The sequence below is a fragment of the Petaurus breviceps genome, unplaced genomic scaffold (assembly GCF_028583685.1).
Source record: "Petaurus breviceps papuanus isolate PSGF00001 unplaced genomic scaffold, PetGlider_PUasm1.0 220, whole genome shotgun sequence".
NCBI classification, from domain to species: Eukaryota; Metazoa; Chordata; class Mammalia; order Diprotodontia; family Petauridae; genus Petaurus; species Petaurus breviceps.
The window spans coordinates 6,360,517-6,387,814 of record NW_027185876.1 but is presented as its reverse complement, the minus strand read 5'-3'; the positions used below and the strand labels follow the sequence as shown (position 1 = coordinate 6,387,814).

Here is a 27,298-nt window from a genome sequence, read left to right as displayed (position 1 = left end):
AATTAGATTTATTTTTACCTGTTGAGCTTTAGACACCCAAAGGTAAATCCTAAATACTAGGATGTTACTCAATTGGAGTGAGAACTCATAGCTGGCTAGTCTCTTTCTGCTTTTTTTCTTTTCTTTTGTACTCACACCATGCTTTATTGGTATGAAATGTGTTGTGTGAAATGATGCAATGTCATATTTTGAGGTGGGAAGTTGAGAAGAAATTGGCTAAAGGAAAGAATAGGACAAAGGAAAAAGAGGTACAAAAAAGCATAGAAATATAAGATATCGTAGAGAATACTGACTGACCTCATCCCTATCATCAATGGAGCATTGAAAGACTCCAAGAAAGAAATCATTTTCAGAGCAACAGTTGTAAGATGACTGCTAGGAGGAAATGAATAAATAAATATGGAGCAAAATCCATTTTTTACAGAATGAGTTGGGACCAAGGTCATTCTGTATAAACATATATTTCTGGGAAAATGGAAGTTGAGAATATATCCTGAGAATTTTATTGGGGAAAAAATATATGCCAAGAGGCTCTGTGATGCAGTGGGAAGAACAGTCAGGTTGGAGTCAGGAAACTGGGGCTCCAGTTCTAGTTTTGCCATAAGCTGGCTCAGCCACTTGACTTTTCTGGGCCCTATTTTCTCAATCTGTAAGTGACTGTGTAGGACTAAATGACTGTGTTGGACTCTAAGGCTCTAGGTCTACAAATCTGGGATTCTGTGAATATGAATAAATATCGAGTAATAGGAGGTAAAATATAATGAGGTTATTTCCCTGTATTAATGAATTAGGATTTACAACAACAAAAAAAACCCCAAAACCAAAACCTCAAGAAGGGAATTTCTTCTTAATGCTTGTTCTGTCCTTAGATTAAATTTGTATTCACATATCTTTATACCAGTTGCATGCTTCCCTTCCCCCATTCACACATGACCAAGAATGATAGGGGAAGTAGGGAAGCTAGAATTTCTCTTCTAAAGGTCAGTAGGATCTGTAAATACATGAATCAGTCCCTTTGATGGATGATTATATAGATGTGTTGGTCATCTTTCACTTGCCCCAAAGTCACTGATATGTCTATTCACCTCCTTCCTTGGAGACAGGGAACTCAGCATTTAAAAACCTCCATTTATTGGGGGGAAATGAATGATGGCAGTTATATTAAACTCTGTTGGAGGTACTCTCTACAATAGATATATCCAATGTAATCCTTTTGGATAAGAAGAATGAGATTAATTTACATGATAGCTTTACTATTAAGTGATATGAGTAGAAAGTTGAGAGTAGTTGCTTTTAATCAGGTCACACAGCATGTATCAGAATAATTAGCCCTCCATCATCAATTTTTTATTGTTCTGTACTGTTTTGACCATGAGATAAATTAGAACATTGGGTGTGTACTTTCTTTTAGAATTAATTGACAATTAGAGACTGCAAATTTTTTTCCTAATTGGTATTATAAGTTGACTTTTGGAAATTTGCTTATTTCAGTTCTCGATCAAAATTATAAATCTGGATTATTGTCTTATCCAGAACTTGTTCCAAATAGTTCATTTGTTTTAAAGATAACTTCTAATGGATACATGTTATAAAACATATTTCCCTTCCTGTTATGATAAGTTCATCATAAAAATAAATGGTGGGGCATGCATTTGAAAGGAAGGTTGGATTTGACCTCACAAAAATTTTTGTATCACAGTCATTGATGGATTTTTATTATTAGGTTCATAAGATATTAGATTTACAGCTAGAAGGGAAATTCTCTCATTTTTCCAGATGAAGACTTTTCCAAGGTCATATTGATAAGAAGCTCTGATTTGAAGCCCAGATTTTTTTTACTCCAAATTTAGCAGTTTTCATTATGTATCATCTGTCTATGTCTAGTTATATCTAGAGGTTAGAGCAAAGGTTAAAGTCAATTTGAAACTGGAGGGTAACATAAATGTGAGATTCCAGTAGCTCTAGCCTTCCCTATTTAAACAATCTGTAGACTCCAAAAAATAGGAAATAGATGAAAATTAAGACATAAACTCTATTATCATTTTTGGAAAAAATAAACTATGCGTGGCAGTTGCCACAATGAGGAGGCCAGAAGAGCCCATAAACGAATTTAGCCAACAAGTACTTGGCTCCTTTGCCAAGGTACAAACAAGTTAAGCAAGGACAATATATGTATAAGCTCATTTACAAAAAGTAGAGGAGCAAGATGAAAGATAGTAAACAGTCTCACTTCACAAAATAGTGAAAAGTTGCTCCAGGGAAGCCAAGAATTCAGAGAGCTTGGTAACCAACTTGATTAAATCAGTTCAACCTGAGACCATTTTGGAGATGAAAGTATAAGGACAACAAGTAGATGTGAAAAGGAACTGAATGGTCTGTATGATCTGTTATCATTAGTGAGAACAGGAAAACTCTTTGGACTTTAGCAACTTAGTACCAAACATACTATGGCAGGAAAAATGGAGTCATTTAAAAAGGAAAAGTCACAAAGATCTCAGATTCTTTCCTGACTTCCCAGTCCAGTGGTCTAACTGTTCAATTACCCAGTCTTTACATTATCACATTGATTCTCTTAAATATTCTTACAAGACTCACAGGACCTATCTCTAGATTATAGATAAGTCACAAAAGGCTTTGAGAGGTTGTCTCAGGACTTAGTAATTTTTGGGGATAGCACTGTTAAGACACTTAAACTTTTGTTATGTTAGATCAAACTGAATAGCTACCAGGTTGCATAAAGCCTTCTTAACTGGTGCTAAAGTATTACAAAATCCCACTTATTTAAAAGACTTAGCTCATGTATGAGGAATCATTTTAGTCACTGATATAAATGACTTCATTTTTAATGACTTTCCATATTTGTTTTAATCACTCCTCCATATATCTATTCTATCTGTAAACATCCTACAGATGTTTCTGTTTTGTGAAGTAACAATATTAAGTTTTTTAAAATTAGCATACATTCTGATCTCTTGGCTAGAATTTATTCTTTTGTTATAGCTCTCTTCCAGAACATTGTAAGGCTGCTATTTGCAACACATTTTTGAGTTGAGACTTAAAATACTAATATTAATTTATTTCTATTGAGAGTTAACTATTAATATTTCAATTCTAACAATACTATTGTTTCTATCTGTATAAGTTAGTCAGGGTCCATTATTACAAGAAAAAAAATCACTTTATCTGGAAATACCACAAATCATTAAGTCTCAACTAAATGAAAGCCTTGCTTTAAACATAAACTGGAAAAATAGTAGTGTAGTAAAACAGAGATGTATTTGTAAATGAAACATTTTTGCTTTTGGAGGTGGCAGTGCTAAAAAAATATCAGCATAATTATTTGGCTATCTTAAGAAAAGCAGAAATTAATATAGCTCCAGCCTACAGCTGTCCCAGAGCTCAGCTAACTCTAAAGATGTGAAGAACTCTGTAGGTACTGATAGGTTTCAAACTTACTCTAGAGAAGTTTCCCAGGGTTCAGAAAAATAGAGATCTTTTGGTATCACCTTAATAAATTTTTTGAGACCTTAGATGAGACAGGGACTAAATGATTGAGGAGAAAATAGACTCATTGTATATATGTACATTTTGGAAAAGCAATGGTCTCCTAGATTTGATGAATATCTACAGTTTATTAGTGTCTGGCTAAAATACATATTTTTTATTTTCCCCCTTGATGTGAAATAGACTAGTATAAAGAAACCTGGCAATAATTTTCCTTATGGATAATGTTCTTTAATAAGGCTCTATTTTAGGAAAAGAATGCAATTATAGTATATACTTCAATTCAACAAGCATTAAGTAGTACATAGCACTTATAAGTCCCTAGATTTAGAACAGTAGGGAACCTTTGAAGTCATTGAGGCCAATCCTCACATCTTACAGTTGAGGAAATTGAAGCAAACAGAAGTTAAGTGACTTGCCCAAGGTCACACAGCTAGTAAGTATCTGAAGTGGATTCACAATGTAGGTCTTCTTGACTCCAATTCCAGTGACCTATATACCATACCCTGATGCTTCCCATTGTTGACCAGTAAGTAAAATTGAAACTAAATTTTATGCTGATGAGTTCAGTTGACAAAGATCACACTTCTCAAAGATTGATTGAATTACAAAACAAATCAAAGTTGTGTTACAACTGTAGTTGTTCCCTTCTAGCAGTAGATGCCAGTAGAGTTCTTCTGAATTAAAATAAAATTGAGACCAGAAGGCCATAGCAACAACTTCCTCTTAGAATTGCTATTTTTAGAAAATATAATATAGGGCTCTTATAGTCTTATATCATATTTTCAATAGGACTTTATAATGAGTCTTCCCAATTTTTGTTGAAATTATGTAAAGATTTTTCAATTGAATATTTTACAACAACTTACTTTAACTTAACTGTTAAAATTTTACACGATATTATAGTTATGTTTACTTAGATAGCATAGTCATATTTTTATCCATTAAAATTAGAGTTCAACTAGGAATTTAGGAGATTGTTTAACTCAGGTATCCTTGAGTTGTAGGCTCTGGAAAATGTATCATCTGAAAAACTTCAGTATATTCACTCCTTTGCCTATAATTATAATGGTTTAACTAATGGCAATGGAAAATGAAAAGCAGTGGGGAGCATTTATTTAGCAACATTAAGTACCTACTTTGTGCAACATATTGCTAAGAGAGATATGAAAATAAATAAGTGTAGTCTGTCCTCAGGGAACTTAAAATCTAATTAGGGATGTGTATGCAAATAGACTTTGAAATCAAGACAAATATAAAACCATTTAGTATAGATAGATGTTATAAGAGTTCATGAAAAGTAGGGGTCAATGGAAATTAGAGTAATTGAGGAAGACTTCTCGGAAGGAAGGAAGGAAGGAAGGAAGGAAGGAAGGAAGGAAGGAAGGAAGGAAGGAAGGAAGGAAGGAAGGAAGGAAGGAAGGAAGGAAGGGAGGGAGGGAGGGAGGGAAGGAAAGGAAAGGAATAGAAGTGTCCCAGGACTGGAAAATGGACAAATATCTTGACTTGTTCAAAAAAAAAAAGGAAAGGGTAGGAGGAGGTGAATTTTTCAAACTCTCCACTGAGGAGCTTGACTTTGGATGCTGATAAAATTCTAGAACATTTTATTAAAGGACTGGTGTGTGAGCACTTAGAAAAGAACATGATTGTCAATATCAGTGAGCAGGGGCTCATCAAGAATAAGTCATAGTGTACTAATTTCATCTATTTTTTGACAGGCTTACCAGAATAGTATATCAGTACTGTACTTCAAGCATAATTTTCTTATATTTTAGCAAGGCAGCATCTCACAATATCCTTATGGACAAGGTAGAGAAATGAAGAGTAGATGGTAGCATAGTTAGATGAAATAAGGAGGATTTACCCAATGGCATTTAATGGATGAAAGCCAGATGGGGCAACCTCCAAAAGAATATGTCCACAGGGACATTCTTTTCATCATTTTTATTGACTGAATATTTTATTAGCTTTTTCTGAGTGACACAAAACTAGAAGGGCTATGGCTAGCTCATGTTTTGGAAGGTAGATTTGGGTTCCCAAAGTTTGATTGTCTAAAACAATGTTCTCAATCTAATCAAATGAAATTGAATCAAGATTCATACTTAGGTGGGGGAAAAATCAATTCCAATGTACAGAATGAGGAAAACATAGGTAGATTATTGCTTTCTAAGTAACCTGAATTAGAATTTGCAAACTCAGTGTTGTACAGAAAGACAAATCTGTTTCATCTTATTCACAAGATAGTCATTAAACACTACAAGGTGCCTATGTGTTTCTGATCATAAATGGTAAATTTTAAATTTAGTGAAATAGTACTTTACTGATACAGATAAGGAACCAAAGGTTACTAGAGATTGCTAAGTATTTATAACTTCATTGGAAAGGAAAATGATGCTTACATTCATTTTCTTTTTTTGCTAGGTTTCCTGGTAGTGGATATTAGCACCAAAGTTGCTTTTAAATTTGGTCTAGTTGGTTATTTTATTGACTTCAGATTCTCTCTATGGATTGTAATCCATTTATTTTTTAAATTATTTGTTTTTTTAGGCTACCATACATAGAATGTCTTTATGTTTATTGATCTCATTATTAGGTGTTTTTTATTAAAAGGCTGTTAAAGTCTGAGCTTTTAAGGCAAATATTACAGGGTGTTTTTTTTTTTAAATCACCACCTTGTAGTTGATATTAAATGACAATTTTTACTAAGTAAAGCTCAGAAGTGTGCTGTTTGATACAACAGGAAACAGAACAGCAGTAGTGGTTTGAATACCCCAGCAAACAGGAAGTTTGATACTTGCATAGCTCTTAGTTTCGATGTTAGAAGTTATCAGGCTTCTTCTGGGCATCGTCTCTGATATTGAAAAGTCTTATATAGGTGAATGGCAGCTAGGAGGGAGCTGCCTTGTAACCAGTGTACAGGGACCACCACTACTCTTCAAAAACTTGAAGGTTTTGCTAGCCGATTGTTTCATAGACAGCCTAAGGGTACAGCACATGATCTGAAAACAGCTCTGGAAAATGAGAGCCTTCATTTCTCTGAGTACACAGCCTTATGGGACAGATCAAGTAAGTCTTCCTCTGGTAGCCTTCAACTTGCAGGTAACTAACAAAGACTATGAGAAGCTGACAATTGAATACGATGGAAAGAACAGCGTGTTGCTGGAGCCTTTTTCTGGCCATTTTGTGGGTTCAGGCTGAAGTTACCCCTACATTACTTCATAACTCGTGCTATTTTGTTTTTCTCAATCATCCAGTAGATAGGCTTCATACTGGTCTTTTGTTAGACCTGGCAGTATTTAATAATTCTTTAGTTTCAGAGAAGAATGACTAGATTAAAAAATAATTTGCTAAGGTACTAAGCCTCAAACTTTGAGGAAACTGGTTGTATTTTTAATTGAAGGATTACTTTATAAGAAGGACAGTGTTTTCATTTGGATTGCAGTTTGTGAGAGTCATTTCAGCATTATAAGCAGGGTTCTACAAAGTTAAAAGTTTCATGTTATTGTTTTAATTAAAATTTTGCTCATAGAATTATACATTTCATTGTCTTCTATAACTTATCAAGGGTATTGTATAATCTGTAATCTCTGGCTAATCAAAGACTAGAATTTTATAACAAAATGATAATTATTTTGATTGATATATCAGATATCCTCCAGGTCATATAGAGTATTTAGATTATATCTGTGGGAACTTTGTCCTTTTATTAAAAAAAATTTATGTAAAACAGGAGTATCTCCTCTAAATTTTAAATTAATTTAGAGAAGCCAACCCCAAAATGCTCTCTTTTGTGGCACTTAAAAATTCACTCTTTTGTTCTATTTGGACCTTTAAATTTTAATTAAAAAAATCACATTGTGTCTGCTTTTTGCTCTATAAGTCTTAAAAATGAACCTCTGTCTCAAAAGAGTATAGTTATGACCTGACTTGTCTAACTGCTATTCTAAAAGCACCAAGTTCTTATGATAATTACTTGGCATATTTAGGCATATAATTTTTTAATTTGACAATTTATTTAGGAAACCAGTAAGGCTACACATTGTGAAAAGTTTAAAGAACAAAAAATAGTATATGATTACTTTTCAAAATGAGGTACATAGGTTTAGGAGTATTGACTTTTGGTAGGCAAGAAAATGAAAACACATAGATATTGAATGACTTGTCCAAGGTCACACAAGCAGTGATTGGTAGGGCTAGAATTTGCACCCAAATTATTCAACCATTTGACATTGTTCTTTCCACTAATGTCCAGAGTGGTTTATATGATTTGCCAGTACCTCTGACATCTTGCCAGTAGAGTCTGAAAAATACTTTATATGTCTTCAAGTACTACCAGTAGCTTCTGACCTTTGTCTTCCTAGTGACCACTTGAAGATGCGTATGCCAACAAGTCAGATAAAACCAGTTTTAAGGGGCAAGAAGCTTAGTAGCACTTGTAATACTGAATTTAATGGAAGTTTAGAAATGTTAGTATGTTTCCTTTTAAAATGTGGAGATATTTAATGTTACATTTTATGTCATTTTCAAAGTATAGCAAGCTTGAGTAGTTTATCTTAGCAGTACTATGCAATGTAGCTCCCTTTCATCCTGGCCCATGAAAAATAAAAGCTATTGCCAGTCTTGTAATAAGATTCATTGCAATAGTCACTGGCAACAGCATGTGCATTTTAGTATCTGTAAGATCAGCTGCTAGCAATAAGATCTGAGTGTAATTGAAGGATATTTAGAACAAGTCATTTTGTTGTTTGGCCTTTGCCAGATTCAGGATGGAATAGAGAAATAAACACTGTGTTTGAGGTACATAGTAATTCATGAATAAACTTTTATATCTTTGAGAGTTGTAAGAAGTGTTACTGCCAGATGAGTGCTGGAAATGATATATGAGGATACATTTAAAACCATCTAACACCAAAAACATAGAGAATCCTATATGTGTGGATTGATTAAAGCTTTAGAGCAACTACTCATTGGTTACAAGTGAACTGATAATTCTGGGCTAATGTTGCCATGGTAACAATTCATGCTAGGTATAACTGAGAACATTTTAAACATAGTGGGATTTGAGCATTTTTTTTTGCCTCTGCCATTTTAAATTCCTGTTGTATTGGTGGTGTATGCAAGAGGAGAGAATGGCTAGATGAGAGCATAGTAGACAAAACTAGCCATGTACATCTTGGCCATTCACTGGTGTTAGCTAGCAGTGTCTTGGGTTGGTCAGTTGGGTTTCCTTCCAGTAGCTTTCTTAAGGAGGAAAAGCCTCTTTCCATTTCTATGTGGCATGTTCCATTTCCAGTCAATATATTTACAGGATCAGTGCTTCTACCTCTAGAGATTAGCATAACTCAATACTGTTGGATGGTTATTATGAGTGATGTGTTTTGGAAAGGCTGGTTTTCAGCATGAATGATAAGTATATGATATTTGTAATTCTTCAGTTATTTATTAAAACATATTTAGATATGAAGGGAAAAGCCTTCCCTTTCCAGAGGGAGACTAGAACCAGTACTACATTAAATTAAAAAGTGGGTTGAGGCTTTCGTGTTCATTCACTTAGAGAAGCTAAATAAAAATCTTATAAAAACTGGAAAATATGAAGAGCCTACTATCAGGAGCCAATGTTAATATGTAAGTTCCTTGTTTTTCTTTCATTGGGATTCTATTAGGCCATTTTAAGGCTTTCATATAATCTTATAAATCAATGAATAAAAACCATGTAATTAGAGAAGATTTATTTTCTTGCACCTGGCTCCTAAAAATAATCAGGTTATTTTCATTTGAATACTTTTGTAAATCCCAGCATTTAAGATTTTCACTTTCAATGATATAAAAACAAACCTACTAGCCAGTCTTGAGATAAGGTATGCATGAAAACTTTATTGGAATATTTGGACACAGGGGGTAGAGTTAAAAGGATGCTCTATTGGGAGCCAGAGGATATAGCTTCAAATGTTGACTCTGTTATTTCCTACCTGTGTTACCTTGGGCAAGTCATTTCTGCTCTATGGGTCCCCCTTTCCTATCTTTAAAATGAAGGGGTTGATAATAAATGATCCCTTCTAGCTCTAAGCATGAGAAGAGACATTGAAATTCAGGTAAAATTATTTCTCTGATTTCTTTGTTTAAAATTTTTCAGAAGAATTTTTACAGGGAAATATTAACCCAGTAATTTTTTGATGGGATAATTAATCTCCTATTTGGTCTTACAACCTAAGCTGTTAAAAAATTTTGCATAATCTCTTCCATAATAGAATAGGTCATTAAACTATACATTTAAAACCAAACCTGCAATTTTAGAATAGATATCCATGTATACGAGATACAACATGGTATGTAGTGAATAGAGAATTGGGCTTGGAGTTAAGAAGATCTGAATTCAAGGCTGACACATACAGGCTGTGTGTCCCTGGGCAAATATTTTAACTCTCAGTGCCCCAGGCACATCTCTAAGAAGACTGAATATAATTTGCATAATAAAGTCTTGTTGGTCCCCTATAATGACTGGATAATTTCTAGCTAGATCTTGGAAGTTATAGTCACATACTTAGCATATAGAGGTAGCTCATTAATGATTTTGACAGGATATATCATTATTGTCTGAAAAAAAGTATTCTTTTCCCTTCCTGTGGTTTTCTTCTGACCCACACTCAAGAAAAATCTGTATATAATCTACAGTTATATTGTCCAGTCTTATCAGTTGCATTTCTCCATCTTCTCCATATGAGTAGGAAAGGGATGGTTAATGAGAGACGGAGACATGGAGAGATGGAACAAAGCTTGATCATGGATTGGATATGGAAGGTGAAAAAGAAAAAATGAACCCACAGGGCTGGGAGGATAAAAATAGAGGAAATTTAGAAGTTCCAAAATTAAGGTGTAGGTCTGTGTCATTCTCTTTTTCAAAAACTTCTGTTTTGTACTATCTGGCATCATTGAACAATCATTAAATTGCATTGTGCTTTTATTGAAATAAAGGAGGGAAATGAGGGTCACTTTTGGAAATTTTTTAAAGACAATTTTTAAACAAATATATCACATTAGGGATTAGGTGTTAATCTGCTTCACCATTTGGATACCAAAATATGCATTTATTGGAGAAAATAATAATTCACATTCTATATACTGTAATAGACACTTTTTGAATAATCAGACTTTATGTTCCTATCTGCCTATATTGTGCTGTTTGTTAATACTATTAGCTTTTTTTTTAATCTTGAGAGATGTTTTCCAATCAGTTACTTTTAAATACCTAAAACAATTATCTACAAATAACTACTGCTTGTTCATCACTTTTTGGCATGGCTGAGCAAAATGAAACAAAAAAAACCACTTCAAAAATATTTATTAAAATTGAATACCCCCAAATGAAAACAAATTAAGAACTTGTTACTCTTATATAAATAAGTAATTTAGTCTCAAGTTAATATGCCTTTTTGTACTTTTTTAAAGTGTTCAATATGAATTCAAGCATTAGAATTGAACAGAAAAGTGTTTCTTTGTTTGTTTGTTTTTTCTGACTGCAGGCCTCTATATTGTGTTGCGATATTGTGGTCCTGTATTCTTGCTGTTGCTTTCTGTGATGCTCTGCCTCAGAACTTATACTTGCAAACAGCCTTTTGTTAAAGGTGATTGAAAACAACAGAATAGCACCCACAGCTGTTATTAGAATGAATATTAATGAAATTAACAGATGTTTACTTATAATAGTTATTTTGTCTTTCATTGGTATGAAACATTTAACATTCCCTTCAACTGTTTGTAGGGATAGTATTGTTGATTTGTCATTAGATTTGGAATTGCCAAGGTGATTTTCATAGAATGATATTCTAGAATAATTTTTTTAAAAAAAATTATCATGGGCCCAATAGCAATGCTTGCTTCATATTTAGAAGGAGTAAATCATTGTCTTGTGTAACATGTTTCTGAGATGCATGCTTTTTCACAGTTATTCTAGTAGCCATAATTAACATTAGATAATCATTTCAAATAATTGTTAGCAAAAACAAAAAATGTATTTTATATGTTTTCAGTGAGAGACTTCCTGTCCAAGGCCAAGGAAGAATTCCTGAGGAAATGGGAAAATCCCACCCAGGTAAAGAATCTTTAAAATTTTCTGTGACTTTAAAATCTTATAGAAAGAAAAGGCTTGATCATTTCCTGAAGTGATAAACCAACTGCAACACTTTTGTTCATACAGCAATGACTTAGGATATTATTTAAATGCTTAAAGTGAAAAGATAACTGAATTAAAGTGTGCAATATGGATCTTGTGACATTGAACAAATGCAGACGCTACTGACTTTATACATTTTGATGAAAATCTGATTTTGTCAGCTTTGTATTGTGCCATGCTGCTTCTTATACAGTCATAGTATAAATATTTGATAATTGCATTCTTGAATACCAGTAATGTTAAGTACAGTTGTCTAGAAGGGTAAATGCTGTACAATTTGAAAAATATAATCATTATTCGTATCTGCCATCATACCAGTTGAATGAGGATTCCTTTATAAGCACAATTTTAGTGGTAAAAAGATGAATTTAGATAAGTGTTTTGCTTTTCTATTCTTCGTTCTAAGCACAGTGCCTTAGATAGTTTAGACATGGAACAAATATATGCTGAATTTAAATTTTGAAGGATAACATTAAGAATACTTTTTAAAAGATTTTTTCTTTTATAAATTTTTAATTCTTTGGGGAACTAAAGAAGAAGATGGAGATTTTAGCTGTAAAATGAATTTTGAAAGACTTTTTTGTAACATTGAATTTGAAATATTTAAGGAATCTTTCTACTAAAGAATATTTAATTCTAAATAATCATAGTAATTTTATAATCCCTGCCAAGGTTTTGGGGGTATGACTTATAATTTAAAATGCAGTCATACTAATAATGGCAAACACTATTTAAAACATTATATAACAAAGAATACTGTAGGAGGTAGGGAATACCCTGAGTAGGCAAAAACAAAAAACAAAAAGAAAGGAAGGCCTGGCAGAAATGAATATTTCATACTAAATGTAGATTTTTAGGGGGATAAAAAATGCTACATTAGCCAGAGAGAGAGAGGGAGAGGGAGAGACAGAGACACAGAGAGAGAGAGAGCACTCCTGTTTTGGTATGACTGCAATGAATACTTCAATCAGTCTATAGTGGCAGATTGAGAAAGTAAAAATTAGTCAGATTATAGTTAAAAGGATATAGTCTTGACTAAATTTCCTTATTAAGATATAAAATATTAGGAAACTAAAGTTGAAATATAAATGAAAGCAATTTTTACCAAAAGAACCATCAAGTCAGTGGTGTGATCTTTTTCTTCCAGTTAAGAGAAAGAATTACAGAAAGAAACCTGCTGACTGACTGCTCAGTCAAGGCTTCACATCACAGGGACTACTTAAAGGTCCCCCTTCCTACCCTCCAATTCTGTGATTCTGTGAGGATGTTCTGGTGGGCTTACTGTAATTCTCGGGTGTAGTTTTCAGCTTTGAAGGTTCAAAAACAGTCTTTGTCAGTTCACCCGAGGGGAATCAACCTCTAGAGCATCAATTCAAGTTAACCTTATTAACAAAAAGTTGATTCATAAACCCAAATGCCAATTTATAAATTTGCAATGGGGAAGAGACTTCTGGCCGGCAAATTTGGACCGGCTTCCTTGAGGGGCCCACTCCTCTCCTGGTTGCTAAGTTCCCCCCATGGGTGTTATGGAAAGAGTGCTAGATTAAGGCTCAGAGGCACCTGGATTCATATTTTGACCCTATCTCTTACTACTTATATGACTTTGGGCAAGTTAATTAACTTCTCTGGGCCTCAGTTTCCTCACCTGTAAAATGAAGAGGTTGGCACAAATGACCTTTGAGGTCCCTTACAGCTCCAATTCTATGATCTTATGATGATCCAAAGAAACAAATTACACAATCAGAAAATTGTTAAGTAGAGAATCGAAGTGAAAGGAATGAGATTATATTAAGGAATATTTCCTATAAACTAAGGTAGCTTGAGGATCTGAGCTTCTCTATCCTAGAAATATTTCTTCTAAAAAATAGTAGAGGTTGGTCATACACAGAGTCCCTTCTCCATTGGACAGAGCTGGAGACACAATGGCAAGTTCTTACTTTCAGATTCTCCAGTGCTTCCTTTTCAAGCAACTAAAGTGTTTGGCTCTATAACACATTGTCATGACAAAGATCCTAGTTTCAAGATTGTAGCTTATTCTTAGTTACATTTTCATGGGATGCCTTTGCTTTTAAGGAAGAGCCCTAAAATCCCTGAGATTTGGAATGCCCACTAGTCTTATCAATGGTACATTTTGTGTTAAATATTGACAGTTTCCCTTTTGGGGTGGTAGATCCATTTCCTAACCTTACCCCCAAGTTCTGCTAAGGTGATTGAAGAATGATAAGTAGCCAGAGATTTTCCTTTCAGTCATTTATAGTTAGAACTGGGCAATTACAGCAGCTGGGAGAGAGACCAGGATCCTGCCTTTGCTGACATTGGACAGTGCCTATGAATAGAGTAATGGTGGAGGCAGAAATGAGTGAAAGACCTAGTACTGTAATTCTGCTGCTGCAGGCAGAATTAGGTTATTCTATAGTGAAGAGAAACCAGTTGACTTTCCTACCTCACCTGCGCCATTGTCATAGAAAAACCTCTGCTACTCAGAGAAATGGTTTTCTTAGACATCCCCACAACTGAACAGGCACTAGGGGAATGCACACTTACACTACCCTGTAACCTAGTTTTTCCATCCTAAAAATAAGGAATGCTTTCATAAAGTCATAGCATTCTAGAGCTGTACTTGGGGCAAGATCAAATCTAGCATCTCGTTTTAAAGATGAAGAAACTGATTCCAAGTCTGTGCTCTTTTATGCACCCTGTTCTTTTCTGGAATCCTTCAAATCCTACACTTTGATGCTTTGGTGGATGCTTGACCCCATCAATTTGAGCACTCCCTCCAGGGGTGCATATAAGAACATGTCCACAAGTTCTCATCCTGTGCAATCCTTGTCTATTTCCTTCCATAAATCCTCCATAGAGGAATGGAATGGGCTGCCTCAGGAGGTGGTGGGGGCTCCTTCCTTGGAGGTCTGCAAGCAGAGGCTGGACCAGCGCTTGTCGGGTATGTCATAGTGGGGACTCCTTTCATGTATGGGTTGGACTAGATGGCCACTGAGGTCCCTTCCAACCCTTCAATTCCGCGATTCTATGATTCCGTGAGTCTACGCAATGCCCTGAGCTCTTTCTTTGGTTACTTTAATATTTTGTGGATACCGGTGTAATCCTTGGGTTTTGGAGCTATCATGCCTCATTCATGAACAGTTCACCATGCATATGTGTCTCTGATGATGTTTCTTTGGCTTCATTTCTCATTTAAGTGAACATTAGTAATATGCCACAGCCTATTGACTCTTTCCATGTATCTTTCCATTAGCCCTTTGAGTCATGTGCAGTTTTTGTTTCGTTGTTGTTATTTTTCTTTTTTAAGATCACAGTCCTGTAGCCATGTAGCATGACCAGGAGAATGTTATGAAAAGATGAACCTTTGTGTCAGGGAGCAGTTTAAGATCATTGAAGGTGTTACTCAGTTTCCCAAGGGTGATCCCGCCTGCTCTCCTACTATTTAGTTCTGGGTCCAGCTCATTGTCCATCTGAGTTCCTATCCAAGATCAAAGAATCTCAGAGCTGGAAGGGACCTCAGAGACCATCAAGTGTAGCCCATATATGAACAAGAAACCCCTCTACAGCATTCTGGATAGTGGTCACTCAACCTTTGCTTAAAGACCTCTCAAGGCAGCCTGTCACTTTTGTATATTTCTACTTGCTAGAGTTTTTTTTCTTATCATAAGTCTTGATTTTGCTCTTTGCGATTTCCACCCACATTGCCCTTAGTTTTGTCCTTGGGGGCCAAACAGAAAAAGTCTTAGTTCCTCTTCTGCGTGGCACCCCATCATTTGTAAATTCCGTGTGCCTTGCATTCGTTAGGCACTTGCGTGCTCGTTGAATTGATTTGGTAATCAACCATACACTTTTACACATAGAATACTGCCACACTGGAGGATTTTGAGAGAAAGAAAACCCTTGGAACTGGATCATTTGGACGTGTCATGCTTGTGAAACACAAGGCCACCGAGCAGTATTATGCTATGAAAATCCTTGATAAGCAGAAGGTTGGTGCATTCTGTCATGACTTATCCGTAGTGTAAACTTGGGTTTCGAAGGCTTACATTCTAAATGTATCTTATATAATCTATTAGTGCTGATTTCAAATTTCTTGACGGTTTTAAAATGAAAATTATTGATGGTTTGAATATTTGTGAAAAAACAGCTATTTTAATGAATTCATTTAAATATGCTTTTGTTTTCCTTTTTTAATACAAAATTTTGAATTTAGCATGGATTGTCCAACTTTAGTATCATCACCACTTTCCTTAGGACATAGAACATGGCATATCTAAAATGTTTAAAAGATATTTCATATTCTGAAATCAGTTCCTAGTCAAATACCCTCACAGCTCATGTGTTCAGCTAATGGAAAAACCACAGAAATAGAGGCAACATTTCTTAATCCAAGTTCAAGAAAAGCAGCCAAGGGAGAAGGAAATATTTTCTCTTGTCTATAAACTGCAATGCCCTAAAATCATATATATAGTCAAAGAAGTGTGAAATGAGGGCTTCTTGTTTTAAGAGCATTTGCCCCAAAGGAACCCTCCTGCATAAAAAACCCCGTAGTTCTTCATCTCCCTAGTCAATCCAGGCTCATATTTTAAAACTTGAGGTTGTTGTATAGAATTATTTAGTTATCGATTAAATCGCTTCTTGAGCATCAAATTTGTGGTGCCAAGGCATCAATGATATGAATGACATCATTTTAGGTAAGACCACTAGATGAACATCTTGATTCTTAGAACTCAGCAAGCTATGTCAGAGAGGTAATGCCACATATTTTGGTACTGTTTTCCCCAAACCCCAAGTTTGATCAGAATGTTGTCTATGCTATTTCATGCTTAAGTTTAAGAGTTGCAAAGTTCTCTTACAAGACAAAAGATTTCAGGTTGTTTATATGTATGGTTGTGTCTGCCAAAACAGCCAATTACAAAAAAATAATGTTTAGATAAATGTGTCTTAATGTCAGTGATATATTAAACTATATATAGCTTAGAATCAATCATACATATATATATATATATATGCGTGTGTGTGTATATATGCATATATAATACTTCAATTTGCATATGAGTCTGTGATTGCATCATTGTGGGTACTCACTCTAACGGTACAGATTGGAAACCATCCATGCCTTCTCATTCTGTATAACTCTTGTCCATTTCCTCCAGAGATCCTAGACAGAGGGTTTACCTTATGTTACTTGGATGCTAATGAACTTAATAATCCTTGCTCTTTCTATATCACTGGCCCACCCCCTTCTCTGATCTTTGACAATACTAGTCATTATTTTTCCCCCAATCATTTGGTGCTTTCCCTACTTTTGGATATTTTGAGACAATTCCTCAACACTCACAAAATTTGTCACCTCTAAAATAAACCTGTTTTAGGTGTTTTCTGAGCTTTTTGGCCTCCTTATTGTGTTAATCAATTTCTAGAGGCTAAAGTCCAATTTCCATTCTACCTCCAATTTTTCAGCAGTTATAGTTTGTTCAACTTGAACAAGTTGGAGTCATTTTCATTGTATGATATCTTCCCGTTTTTATTCTTTCTTCAGTTTGATATTGTCCTGATATTTGTGACGAGTCAATTGTCATACTGTACCACTGACATTTGATTCAGAAACGACTCTGGCATCAGCAGCTATGTTTTTTGCTTGTTAATATATAGTTAACTTCATTGTCTAGCAACTCCGAAATCTCTTCTTGAAGAATTATGTAGGCATAAGGCATCTATACACTCTTCAAATTCTTGACATCTTTTATTTCTTGATCCTAAACCATATTTTATAAAATATTTTCACCATCCTACAAAATGCCCACCTTTGCTTTAAAGTCACTGAATATTAAGATATACTTAATTTGGAGTGTCTTACTGGTTAAGAGAGTTTCTTTATCACTTGATTCTCTCCAACAAATACTAGTATATAAAGTGCAGTTGTAACCCTATGATCTTTTAAAATACCTGTTATTTGTAATGTAATACAAGATGACCCAATGTCACATGAAGTAATATTACATCCATCACTAATTATCTGGTCCAACCAATTTGATAGCTTAAGATGAGCCCTAGATAGGTTAAGTAATTCATCCAAAAATATATAGTTGGTTATAGCAGCTCATGACATCCTCTACTGAGGCATAGAGCAAGTTGTGATCTGTGTTAGTGGTTAGACTAACCAACTCTCCTCAATGGAGAAATCACAGATCTTTTGAAGAACTGAGATATACTCTGTCTAAAAAGGCAGGGAAATGTGTAAAGCATTTGAGAAAATTTTTCATTTAAAATCACTTAAAATATTTAAATATTTGGGCATATTAAAGCAGAGGTGAAATTTGAGTTGTATAGAAAATTCTGTTATTATGGAGTACCTCTTCATTCACCGTTGTTCTGAAAATGAATACCACACTTATCGGTAAGCAACGTCTATTCTCTGGTAATGATTAGAATAGATAAATAGGATATTAGATCTAAAAGATATCTTATAGATCATCTATAAGTCCAACAATCATATTCAGAAGTGAGAATTTGAGGTTAAAGAGATACCAAGTCATCTGCCAGTAGCAGAGCCAGGACTAAATCCAGGTCACCAACTCTAAATTCAAACCCTTTTTCACTTTATTATACTGCTTTAATCATTCAAGGAGCTATGATCTCACTGGTGGGAATATTCTTACCACTCATGAAGAATACCTCTCCAGAAACTAGAAGACAGTTTTTGAGTTGCTACTTTTTTTCTGTATGGGTTGGGGGAAAGGGTTCAGGAGTCATGATTTTATAAGTATGGGGAACTTCTGGTGTGGAAACCCCCTCCAATGATGCAGATTGCAACTCACCTGAAGCCTATACTCAAAGAAAGTTGCTTGGGACAATGAGAGGTAAGTGATTTGCCCACAATTACCCAGCTAGCATATATCAGAAGTAGGACTTGAACTTTGGTCCTTTGCAATAGACCAAAAGAATCACTTGAAATCAAGACCTCTGATCCTGAGACAACATGTTAATTAATGGTTGCCACACTTTACAAAGAGTCTCAGGCTGCTCATATGATGATTGATTTATTAAATTTGGTGAATTTTTTTCAGATTCATTTGTTAGTGTCATAGAATCTCAGTGTTGAAATGGAACTCAGTTCAACCCTTACCCAGAGCCTTAGTTCTGCCTTCAAAATCCTTAAAAGTAGACTTACAACCTCCACTTAAAGACCTCAGTGGCAGGAAAGTCATTATTTGACAAGGGTAGTCATTCCATTTTTTTAAAGCTGTAATTATTAGGAAGTTTTTCCTTATACAGAATCAAAATCTGGCTCCCTGTGACTTAATCCCCTGGTCAGTCCTACTTCTGCCCTCTAGGACCCATCAGGACAGTTGAATGCCTTCTACATATGACCATGCTTCAAGTGTTTGAACACTGCATCACAATGTCCTCCCTTTAGACTTCTCTTCCATAGGCTAAACATCTCCATTGAACACTCATGGAGAGAAGTCACATTCTTTCAGAGGCTTAGCCTTATTGAGCAAGCCTATTTGTGAATTCAATGACCACTGAGGTCCCTTCCAACCCTCAAATTCTATGATTTGGTGAGTTTTCAAAATTGTACTTGAGGACAGAATAGGGAACCTTGAAGTTAAAATGATTTTAACTGGTGTTTTGAGAAAAGATAATGTTAGTTGTGGGTCTTAAGGGGGAACTCTATCAGCTCAGCTGATGAGGAATATAATTTGATATCATCCTCAAGACCCTCATTTAGAAACTAATCTGTATGCCATTGTATTGAATTAGAATAGAGTAATAGGAAAATAGTGATTTATTCTCATTAAAGATTCCAGATTGATATAGCTGTAATTTCTTGTAGCCCTAATTATTTAACTAGATTTGAATATATATATATATATTGTCTGGCAAAAGTTCAAATTGATTAAGGTGACTATTTGGTTGTTACCTTTCCCTTTTGGAAATATTTGTGGTAGTTCATTGTCAAAGATCATTCAAAACATTTGAGCTGATTTCCTTTTAAATGTCATTGGATATATTGGTTTTTTTTAAATGTTAGTTTGCATTAGGCAAATGACTGGAAATTGGGGGATCTTAGAATCATTTTTCCTAACTTCCATTAGATTACTAAAGAGCTGTGTCTTACTTTATATAGTAGATGGGTTTTTTCTAAAATATTGCATATTAAATATCAAATTATATTTTCAATAAAATTGGGAGCTCAATACATAAAACAATTAGTTTCCTTGGTGAATCCTTTTGTAAAATAACTAGCAAGCTCCTCTTAAATTGACCTGTTTGGAAAATCTAGCCCTTAATATATTTGACTTTGTCATCTTAGGAGAGTGACAATCTTATATTCCCTCTGGAGAGGAATGAGATAAATACCAGCCTGTTCGTATACAAAGGACAAAGCTGTGTGTTTGTTTTTGGATTTGATCTGTGATTTCATTCATGTGGGGAATTCCTAAAGAGGCAATTCCCTCTCCTAATGCAGATCAGTACCTGTTCTGCAATTTTGAGAGTTGCCAGGAGGCCCCAAGAAGTAGATGACTTACCTCAGGTCACATGGCCAATAGGGATCAGAGTCAGAACTAGTCAGAATCCAAGCCTTCTTGATTCCAAGGTGAGGGCCCTCTATCCACTAGGCTGAAGCTTGCCTTAAATTGATGTCATTTTTAATTTGTAGGCATTTATACTGAAGGACCCTCTTTCAGCTCAGTAATAGCCCAGATGTTTCTGCCTTAGTAATCCAAGGCAGAAAGCAGAGTTTGGAAGAGATGCCATAAATGAAAAACCCCTCTTTGGATGTTCTTCTCTTTGTTCAACAAACTCTGCCCATCAGGCACTTAGAGTAAACAGGATTTCTTTAGTTTTCTAATCCAAACAATCAGGGTGGAACCTTGTTTTAGCTGTCTTTGGCAGAGTTCCAATAATCCTTTGACAGAAAGAGAAATGGGGACTTCAAGACCATTAACCCAGGGGAAAGCAAAGCTTTAGTACCACAATCTTATGAATTTTGGCTTCTAGTCAATGATTAGAAGAATCATGGATGTGAAGAGTCCATTCATAGACAGTCTGCAATGTGCAGGCCATTGTCATAATTGCCATGGGGGATTTAAAAAGAGATTGAAAAGATTAGCTGGAGACATAGAACCACACACTCAAGTATTTTCATGTATATTCTGAGTCTCCACTAAAAATCCTACTCTGATGCCACTTCCTAATGAGGAGTTGAACTTGGGCTCCTAAAGACAATGCCAGCAAATCACGAATTCTGCCAGATCATACCAATTTGGAAAGGCTTCTTAAATAATCAGAAACTATATCCTTCAAGGATCAGCCGAGCTAATGTCCAGCTTCAGTCCCTTACTGACTATGTGGCCGTGGGGCAAGTGGCAACTTCTCATTGCCCTGTTGGCAACTCTAAGACATGCTAATATATGCTGGCAGAGAAAATTCCTCCTGGGGAGTTCCCTATACCAGCATAATCACAGGTCTAGACCCCCAAAGTAGTTCTCTCCAGGTCCTCTGATGTACATCAGTAAATATTGTGAATGAACGTGATTTGCTGTGCATCTTGTTTGGCTTCACTGTGTGAGGTACCTTTGCATTCTGGTTTGGTTTTTGCTTCCTGGGCAGAAAGAGAAGACTCTGGTAGAGAATACTTGCACTAAACAAGGCAAAGGTGCTCCACAAACACAGCAGGAAAAAGTAAGTTAGTTCATTCAAATTTTATTTAAGAATTAAGCTAGAGTATGTTCTTATGAATGTGCCATTTGAGAAGCTTGGAACCCTTACCTTGATATATTTGCCTAATAAATTTATATTTAACCTGAACTTTCCTGGCCAAGAAATGATGTCACTCAAGGCAGAATTCTAAAACACTAATAAGTTTTTCTTGTGTGTGTGTGTATGTGTGTGTGCGTGCAAGTGTGCATGCCTATTTGGTTTTTGAGAGGGAGGGGGGGATGAGGGAGGGAGAGAAGGAGGGATGGAGGCAGACAGAGAGAGGCTTTTCTGAAGGAGACCATTCCCAAGCATATGTGCTGTTTCACTTCTCAGCTTCCATATTCCAAATCATACTGGGAAGCATATGCACATATGTACGTGATCTAATATATACCTTTGAAAGCTAAGAAATCCTCTAGCGTGCGCCCAATAAATTGACTTTGGCTGTTTTGAAGGTTTTTTTCCTTATTTGTGGGAGGGTTTTGTTGTTGTTGGGTTCTGGTTTTTTATTTTTTTGCTGCTTTTTTGTTGTTTTTTTTCTTTGTTCTTTTTTTTTTTTAATTTCAGGGAGTAGGGTCTGGTGCTATGCAAAGGGTGCTGGATTTGGAGGCAGAGGACTTGAGTTCATACCCCACCTCTGCTACATAATACCCATGTGATCATGGGCAAGCCACTTAAATCTCACTGGGCCTCAGTTTTCTCACATGTAAAATGAGGGGATTGGACTAGATGGATGATCTTTAAGGTTCCTTCCAGTTCTAAATCTATGATCCTGTGATTTGATTCTTAAGGAGGACCATTAGAATAAATGAATGAATAGTAAAGCATTTCTTAAGTACTTACTATATGCCAAGTACTGTGCTAAGCACTGGGAATTCAAATGGACAAAGCAAAATAGTCCATGCTCTCAAGGAGTTCCGATTCTAATTGGGGGTCAATAACTGCAGAGGGGACCTCAGGATTCAAAAGGGTGAATTGGTGGGTCAAGTGACCCTGGGGGTCTGTAGGGCAAAGAATCAGGGCAGATGCCCCAGAGAACCTTAGATTTTAGTTGTTTCAGTTGACAAAGACACAAAATTAAGGATATTTTTTGTTTGTTTGCTCTCCTGTCATAATTTAAATTGATTCAATTCTGTATCACAGAATATAATGACCATAAAGAATTGTTCCACAGTATTATGTTCACAGAATAGGTGGTCGATTCACCAAAAGGGAAAATTTATGGTGAGGTTATAATTCCAATGGGCATGATACATATCTGACAAGTGGGGTATTCCAAGACTGCCCCATCACCCTAAGAATATGTTTGAAGGCCATAGATATTAAAAGAGAAATATACTAACCAATTCAACTTAATTACCTGGGGATGTTCAGCATGGAGATGAAAAGATTTTGGGGGGTTGTATGTGGTAGGCGTAGAGTGCATAGCTGTTTTCAAGTAATTAAAGGAATGGTATAAGGAAAAGATTTCTCCTTCTTGATGAGAGGACAGAACTAGAATTAATGGTAGGAAGATATAGAAAGCCAAAACTAAGCTTGATATAAGGAAATACTTGCAAAGAATCAATTAGCTCAAAATGGAAATGGATTTCCTTTTCTAATACTAAAACTGTAGGGGATTGGTGGGAAGGGACAGATGGCAAGAAAATGCACATTCAGCTAAATTGCAGGAGTTTTTATCTGAATGGTGATGCTTATCATTTCTCCTAGACTGGTTTACCTCTATAGGAGGAGACTTAGAACTGAAAGACCAAACATTCTTTCAGAGCTTGATTCAAAGGCAGAATATGTCAACCTATGTCTTTGCCCTAGCACTCATTTCGTGGAAGCTCCTTCAGATCAGGGCTCATTATCTGTTCTATACTTAAATGCCAACTGCAGGGCTATCAACCTCCTGGACATTTATTCTCTCTTTTCTATGGTTGTTTCAATACGACTTGTGTTAAGTGGCCACTTTTATGAGCTCCATCATATAGAATTATTTCCCTTGGCCTCAGTTTCCTCATCTGTGAAATGAAGATGTTGGACAGTCTCTAAGGCCTCTTCTAGATGTAATGCCTTGTAGCATTTTTCCTGGCTCTCTCTTTCACTCTTATCACATTCCAGGGTATGTTGTACTTATTTGTACATAAATATTACCCTTCCAAGTGACTGTGAGCTATTTGGACGCAAGGGCACTGCCATTTTCATCTTTGTATTCTGAAGGCTTAGTTTGGTGCCCTGCTAATAGTAATAATAATTGCTAATAATAATAATAATAACAGGTGCTGGCAGTTGCTTGTTGAATTGGTGGAGACTTCATTTACTTACCCCACTGTGTCCTGTCTATATCTCACTTCCCTCCCCAAATCCCATGTACTCTGGCTCTGTTTGCTATCTGCTCAGAGGCTGGGGATGGTGGAGGGAGTCAGTACCCTCAAGAGGGTGAGTCTATGATGACACAATCATTCAGATGTCCAGGACCCATATCTGACACATGGAAGTGTTCTGAGATTCTGCCCATTCTCCCCGGAATGTGTTTGAGAGCCACAGATGTAACAATGGAAAACATATTGAGCTATTGAATTCAACAAACATTTTAGGACCTGTTGTATAAAAAGCACTGTGTAAGTCCCTGATGTGAAAGTCAATAGAGAAGACTGTTCATGCCTTCTTTGAGGCTTGCTATCTTGTGGAGGTGTAACTCATAAACTTAGATTACTATAACCCCAAATGTTATTTGATAAATGCTTTAGAGGCATGCAAAACCTAGTACTATGCTTGGAAGTTCAGGACATCCAGGAAGGCTTAAGGAGATGTTGCCTTCCAGGTCTACAGGAGACTAGAGTTAGAAGGAATGTCAAAGACCATCTAGTCCATATCTGAACCCAGAGCTTGGGACAGGAAATGCACAATAAATTATGTTAAAATTTGGATTTATTAATAGGGAAAATAAAATATACTACGTCGTGTGACATGAATGTAGTCAGTGTAATAGTTAGAAAGAATGCAGAACATGGAGTTAGGAGGAACACAGGTTGAATCTCACTCTGACACTTACTGGCTGTGTGACCAACAGTCAAATAATCCTAACTCTCTGAACCTTGGTATCCTCATCTGCAAAAGAAAGATAATAACAAATGTAGTACTTACAGAGTTGGTGAGTGGATCAGATGAGACAATTTACATGAAGGACTTTCTAACTCTCAAAACTCCGTATAAATGTTAACTATAATTAAGTTCATAGCGATATGTATGTCAGTAGTATGTTACAGATATATTTACATGTATACATGTTTAATATTATGTGTATGTACTACTATGAACATGCTAACTTTTATCTTATTCACCATTTTCTAGAAACATTGTCCTTCTTGATAGTATTAGAATATGGTTCTACTATGAATTCCATTATGTTTTTCATTGGCTAGTGTATCAATAATACACCATAATGCCATGGATTCAGAGGGAAGGTTAATGAGATGTTTGATATCTAGCAAAATCCAAAGATTTGTTCTGATGAAAGTGGAATCATTTATTCTGTTCTCATTATCTCTATGTAACTTTAGCTATCTGTGCTTTGTAGGGTTGGTTTTTTTCTCATTTTTCAAAGGGGGAGACCCTTTCATATTCCTGGGCCCCCCTCCCCCCCAAAATAAATTACTTATATTATTTGTAAAATGTTTTACACTCATGGCCAGTGTTGAGCAGCTGCTTGTACAGAATTCAGAGAGAGGTCACACAGCAAGGCAGTGACAGACTTGTGGATCTTCTAGTTCTTTGGATTCCCAATTAACTGTGCCCTTGACTTAATCTTACCATTCTCCTTTGCTAAGGAAATCTATCAGTTAAAAAAATGGCTCAAGAAAAGCACTCTATTCCCACCACATTCTCCTCTGATAACTATAGGGCTGAATGTAATTGTTTCACAGATTTCTAGCAATGTTATTGTCATGGGAACAGCAAATCATTCCTTACCACAGCACCATAATGGTCATTCTATTGTGATTGGGAACTCAACAAGTTGGTAGTTTAAAGACAGCCCTGTTTGTGACTCTTTAAGGGACTATTAGATCAACTTTTAAAATTTCATTTTATTTTATTTTTTGAATTTTAAAGACCTTTTTTCTTTATTTCTAACCTAAATCCTCCTGAAGACGGATCTTCTGGATCAATAATATTACAAAGATGACTTTGTAATCTAACCATTCATACCACTAAATACTGTTGTTAAATTACTGCTTCAGCCTTCTCTTTTTGTGCCTATACAATTCCAATTCCTTTCATATGTTTCCATATAGATTGGACAGATACTCTTTCCCCATACCTTAATTGCTTGAAACCTTTGCAACTGCCTCTTTCTTGATATGTCTAAGCGGAGCCCAGAAATGAGCACAATTTGGAAATAGCTTTTTATCTGTGTATGTCAGATGTATAAAAATTCCCCAAGCTAAATGTTTGAGAAATATTTCAAGGGCCCAGACCTTTTCGGAGCCATGTAACAGCTAATTTTTCTGCTGTTTCTCTGTCCTGAGTCTAAATTTAAAAATATATATATATATTAAGGGCAAATTCAGGGCTCTTTAAATCTCTTATCAGGATAAAGCCTATCATGTCTGGCTCCATTTAATTTTTTGCAAGGGGCTTAGTGATTGGAAGAATAAGATGGAGTAAAAGGAATGGAAAGTGTATCCCATTTAAAATTCCAGTTATTTTCTTGCACTTTCACTGATATGAAAAATTTCTTTATGATTTCTACATACTCTATTCTTTATTCATACCAGTTCCATTTCTTCTCTAACAACACTAATACATTGCAAATTTATGTTGAACTTGGTTTTGTTTGGGGTTTTTTTTTTTTTCTGACTCTTTGATTGACTAGAAGTCTTTGACCAGTGTGGAGAACCATTTTCCAACTAATTATGCATGTATCTGACAGTGCCAGCTTTCTGGTTTACTTTCATTTAGTGTGTTTGCATGCCATTTGACTCTATTTAACAAAAATATATTAAGTTCCTGCTGTATGCAGGGTACTATGATAAAGACTGAGGATATAATATTGTCTAAAAAAAATATAACCCTTGCCTTCATGTAATTACAGTCTAGAAAGGAGATAAAAATCAAAAACAGATAAACATAATGTATATTACATGATAAACACATTATAGGAAGATGAAATAAAGTGTTATGTGAAGTCCAAGGGAGAAGGTTATTACTGACAGGACATAAAGGAAAGCTTCATGGAGAAGATGACATTTCAGATGGGTTCTGAAAGACTGGTAGGAATTTCATAGCAGAGAAGAGAGAGAGATAAGGCAAATGAAGCTTAAAAACAACATGAGTCAAAGAGTCCAGCATGAGGAACAGAAAGTGGTCTGGTTTAGCTAAAATATAGTGTGTATGGAGAATAAAAAGAGGCTGGAAAAATAAGATGTGGTTAGAATATGGGAGAGCTAGAATTCTAGACAAAGAAGTTTGAACTTTCCTCACTAAACAGATATGATGACTTGACAAAATCTATATATGAAGACAATTCTGTCTGTGGCATGAAGGAACAATGAAAAAAACAGGAAAGGAGGCAGGAAGACATGTTAGAATGAAATCGATAGGTCTTGTTAATTGGATATGAGAAAGCAAAGAGGTAGTCAAAAGACTACCAATAATATGAATATGGGAGACAGGGAAAATTAGTATGTTAGTGACAGAAGACAAGTGAAGTCAGAAGCAGAAGCTGGTTCATGAAGAAAGATAGGTTGATTTGAGACATGTTCAGTTTAAGTTGCCAGTTGTAGATAAGTGGTCAAGAAAGACTTTGGGATGGAAATTATAGTTTTAAGAATTATTTCCCTAGAGGAAGTGGGTAAAGCCATGTGAAGTGAATGAATGTGAGAGAGAGAGAGAGAGAGAGAGAGAGAGAGAGAGAGAGAGAGAGAG

The 27,298-nt window shown here is 35.5% G+C and overlaps 1 protein-coding gene across 5 annotated transcripts in view; it reads left to right on the top strand.

The window, feature by feature from the left end:
- PRKACB (protein kinase cAMP-activated catalytic subunit beta) overlaps positions 1 to 27,298 on the top strand; it is a 51,218-nt gene that overhangs the window by 12,552 nt on the left and 11,368 nt on the right. For 2 of the 5 annotated variants that reach the window (XM_069094607.1, XM_069094606.1), the window contains exons 3-5: positions 11,532 to 11,593; positions 15,535 to 15,663; positions 21,296 to 21,367. In XM_069094607.1, coding sequence (XP_068950708.1) covers positions 11,532 to 11,593; positions 15,535 to 15,663; positions 21,296 to 21,367 — 263 coding nt within the window. Of the gene's footprint in view, positions 1 to 6,303; positions 6,571 to 11,521; positions 11,594 to 15,534; positions 15,664 to 21,295; positions 21,368 to 27,298 lie in introns of those variants that run through there. The other 3 variants (XM_069094604.1, XM_069094605.1, XM_069094608.1) reach the window with 3 other exon arrangements.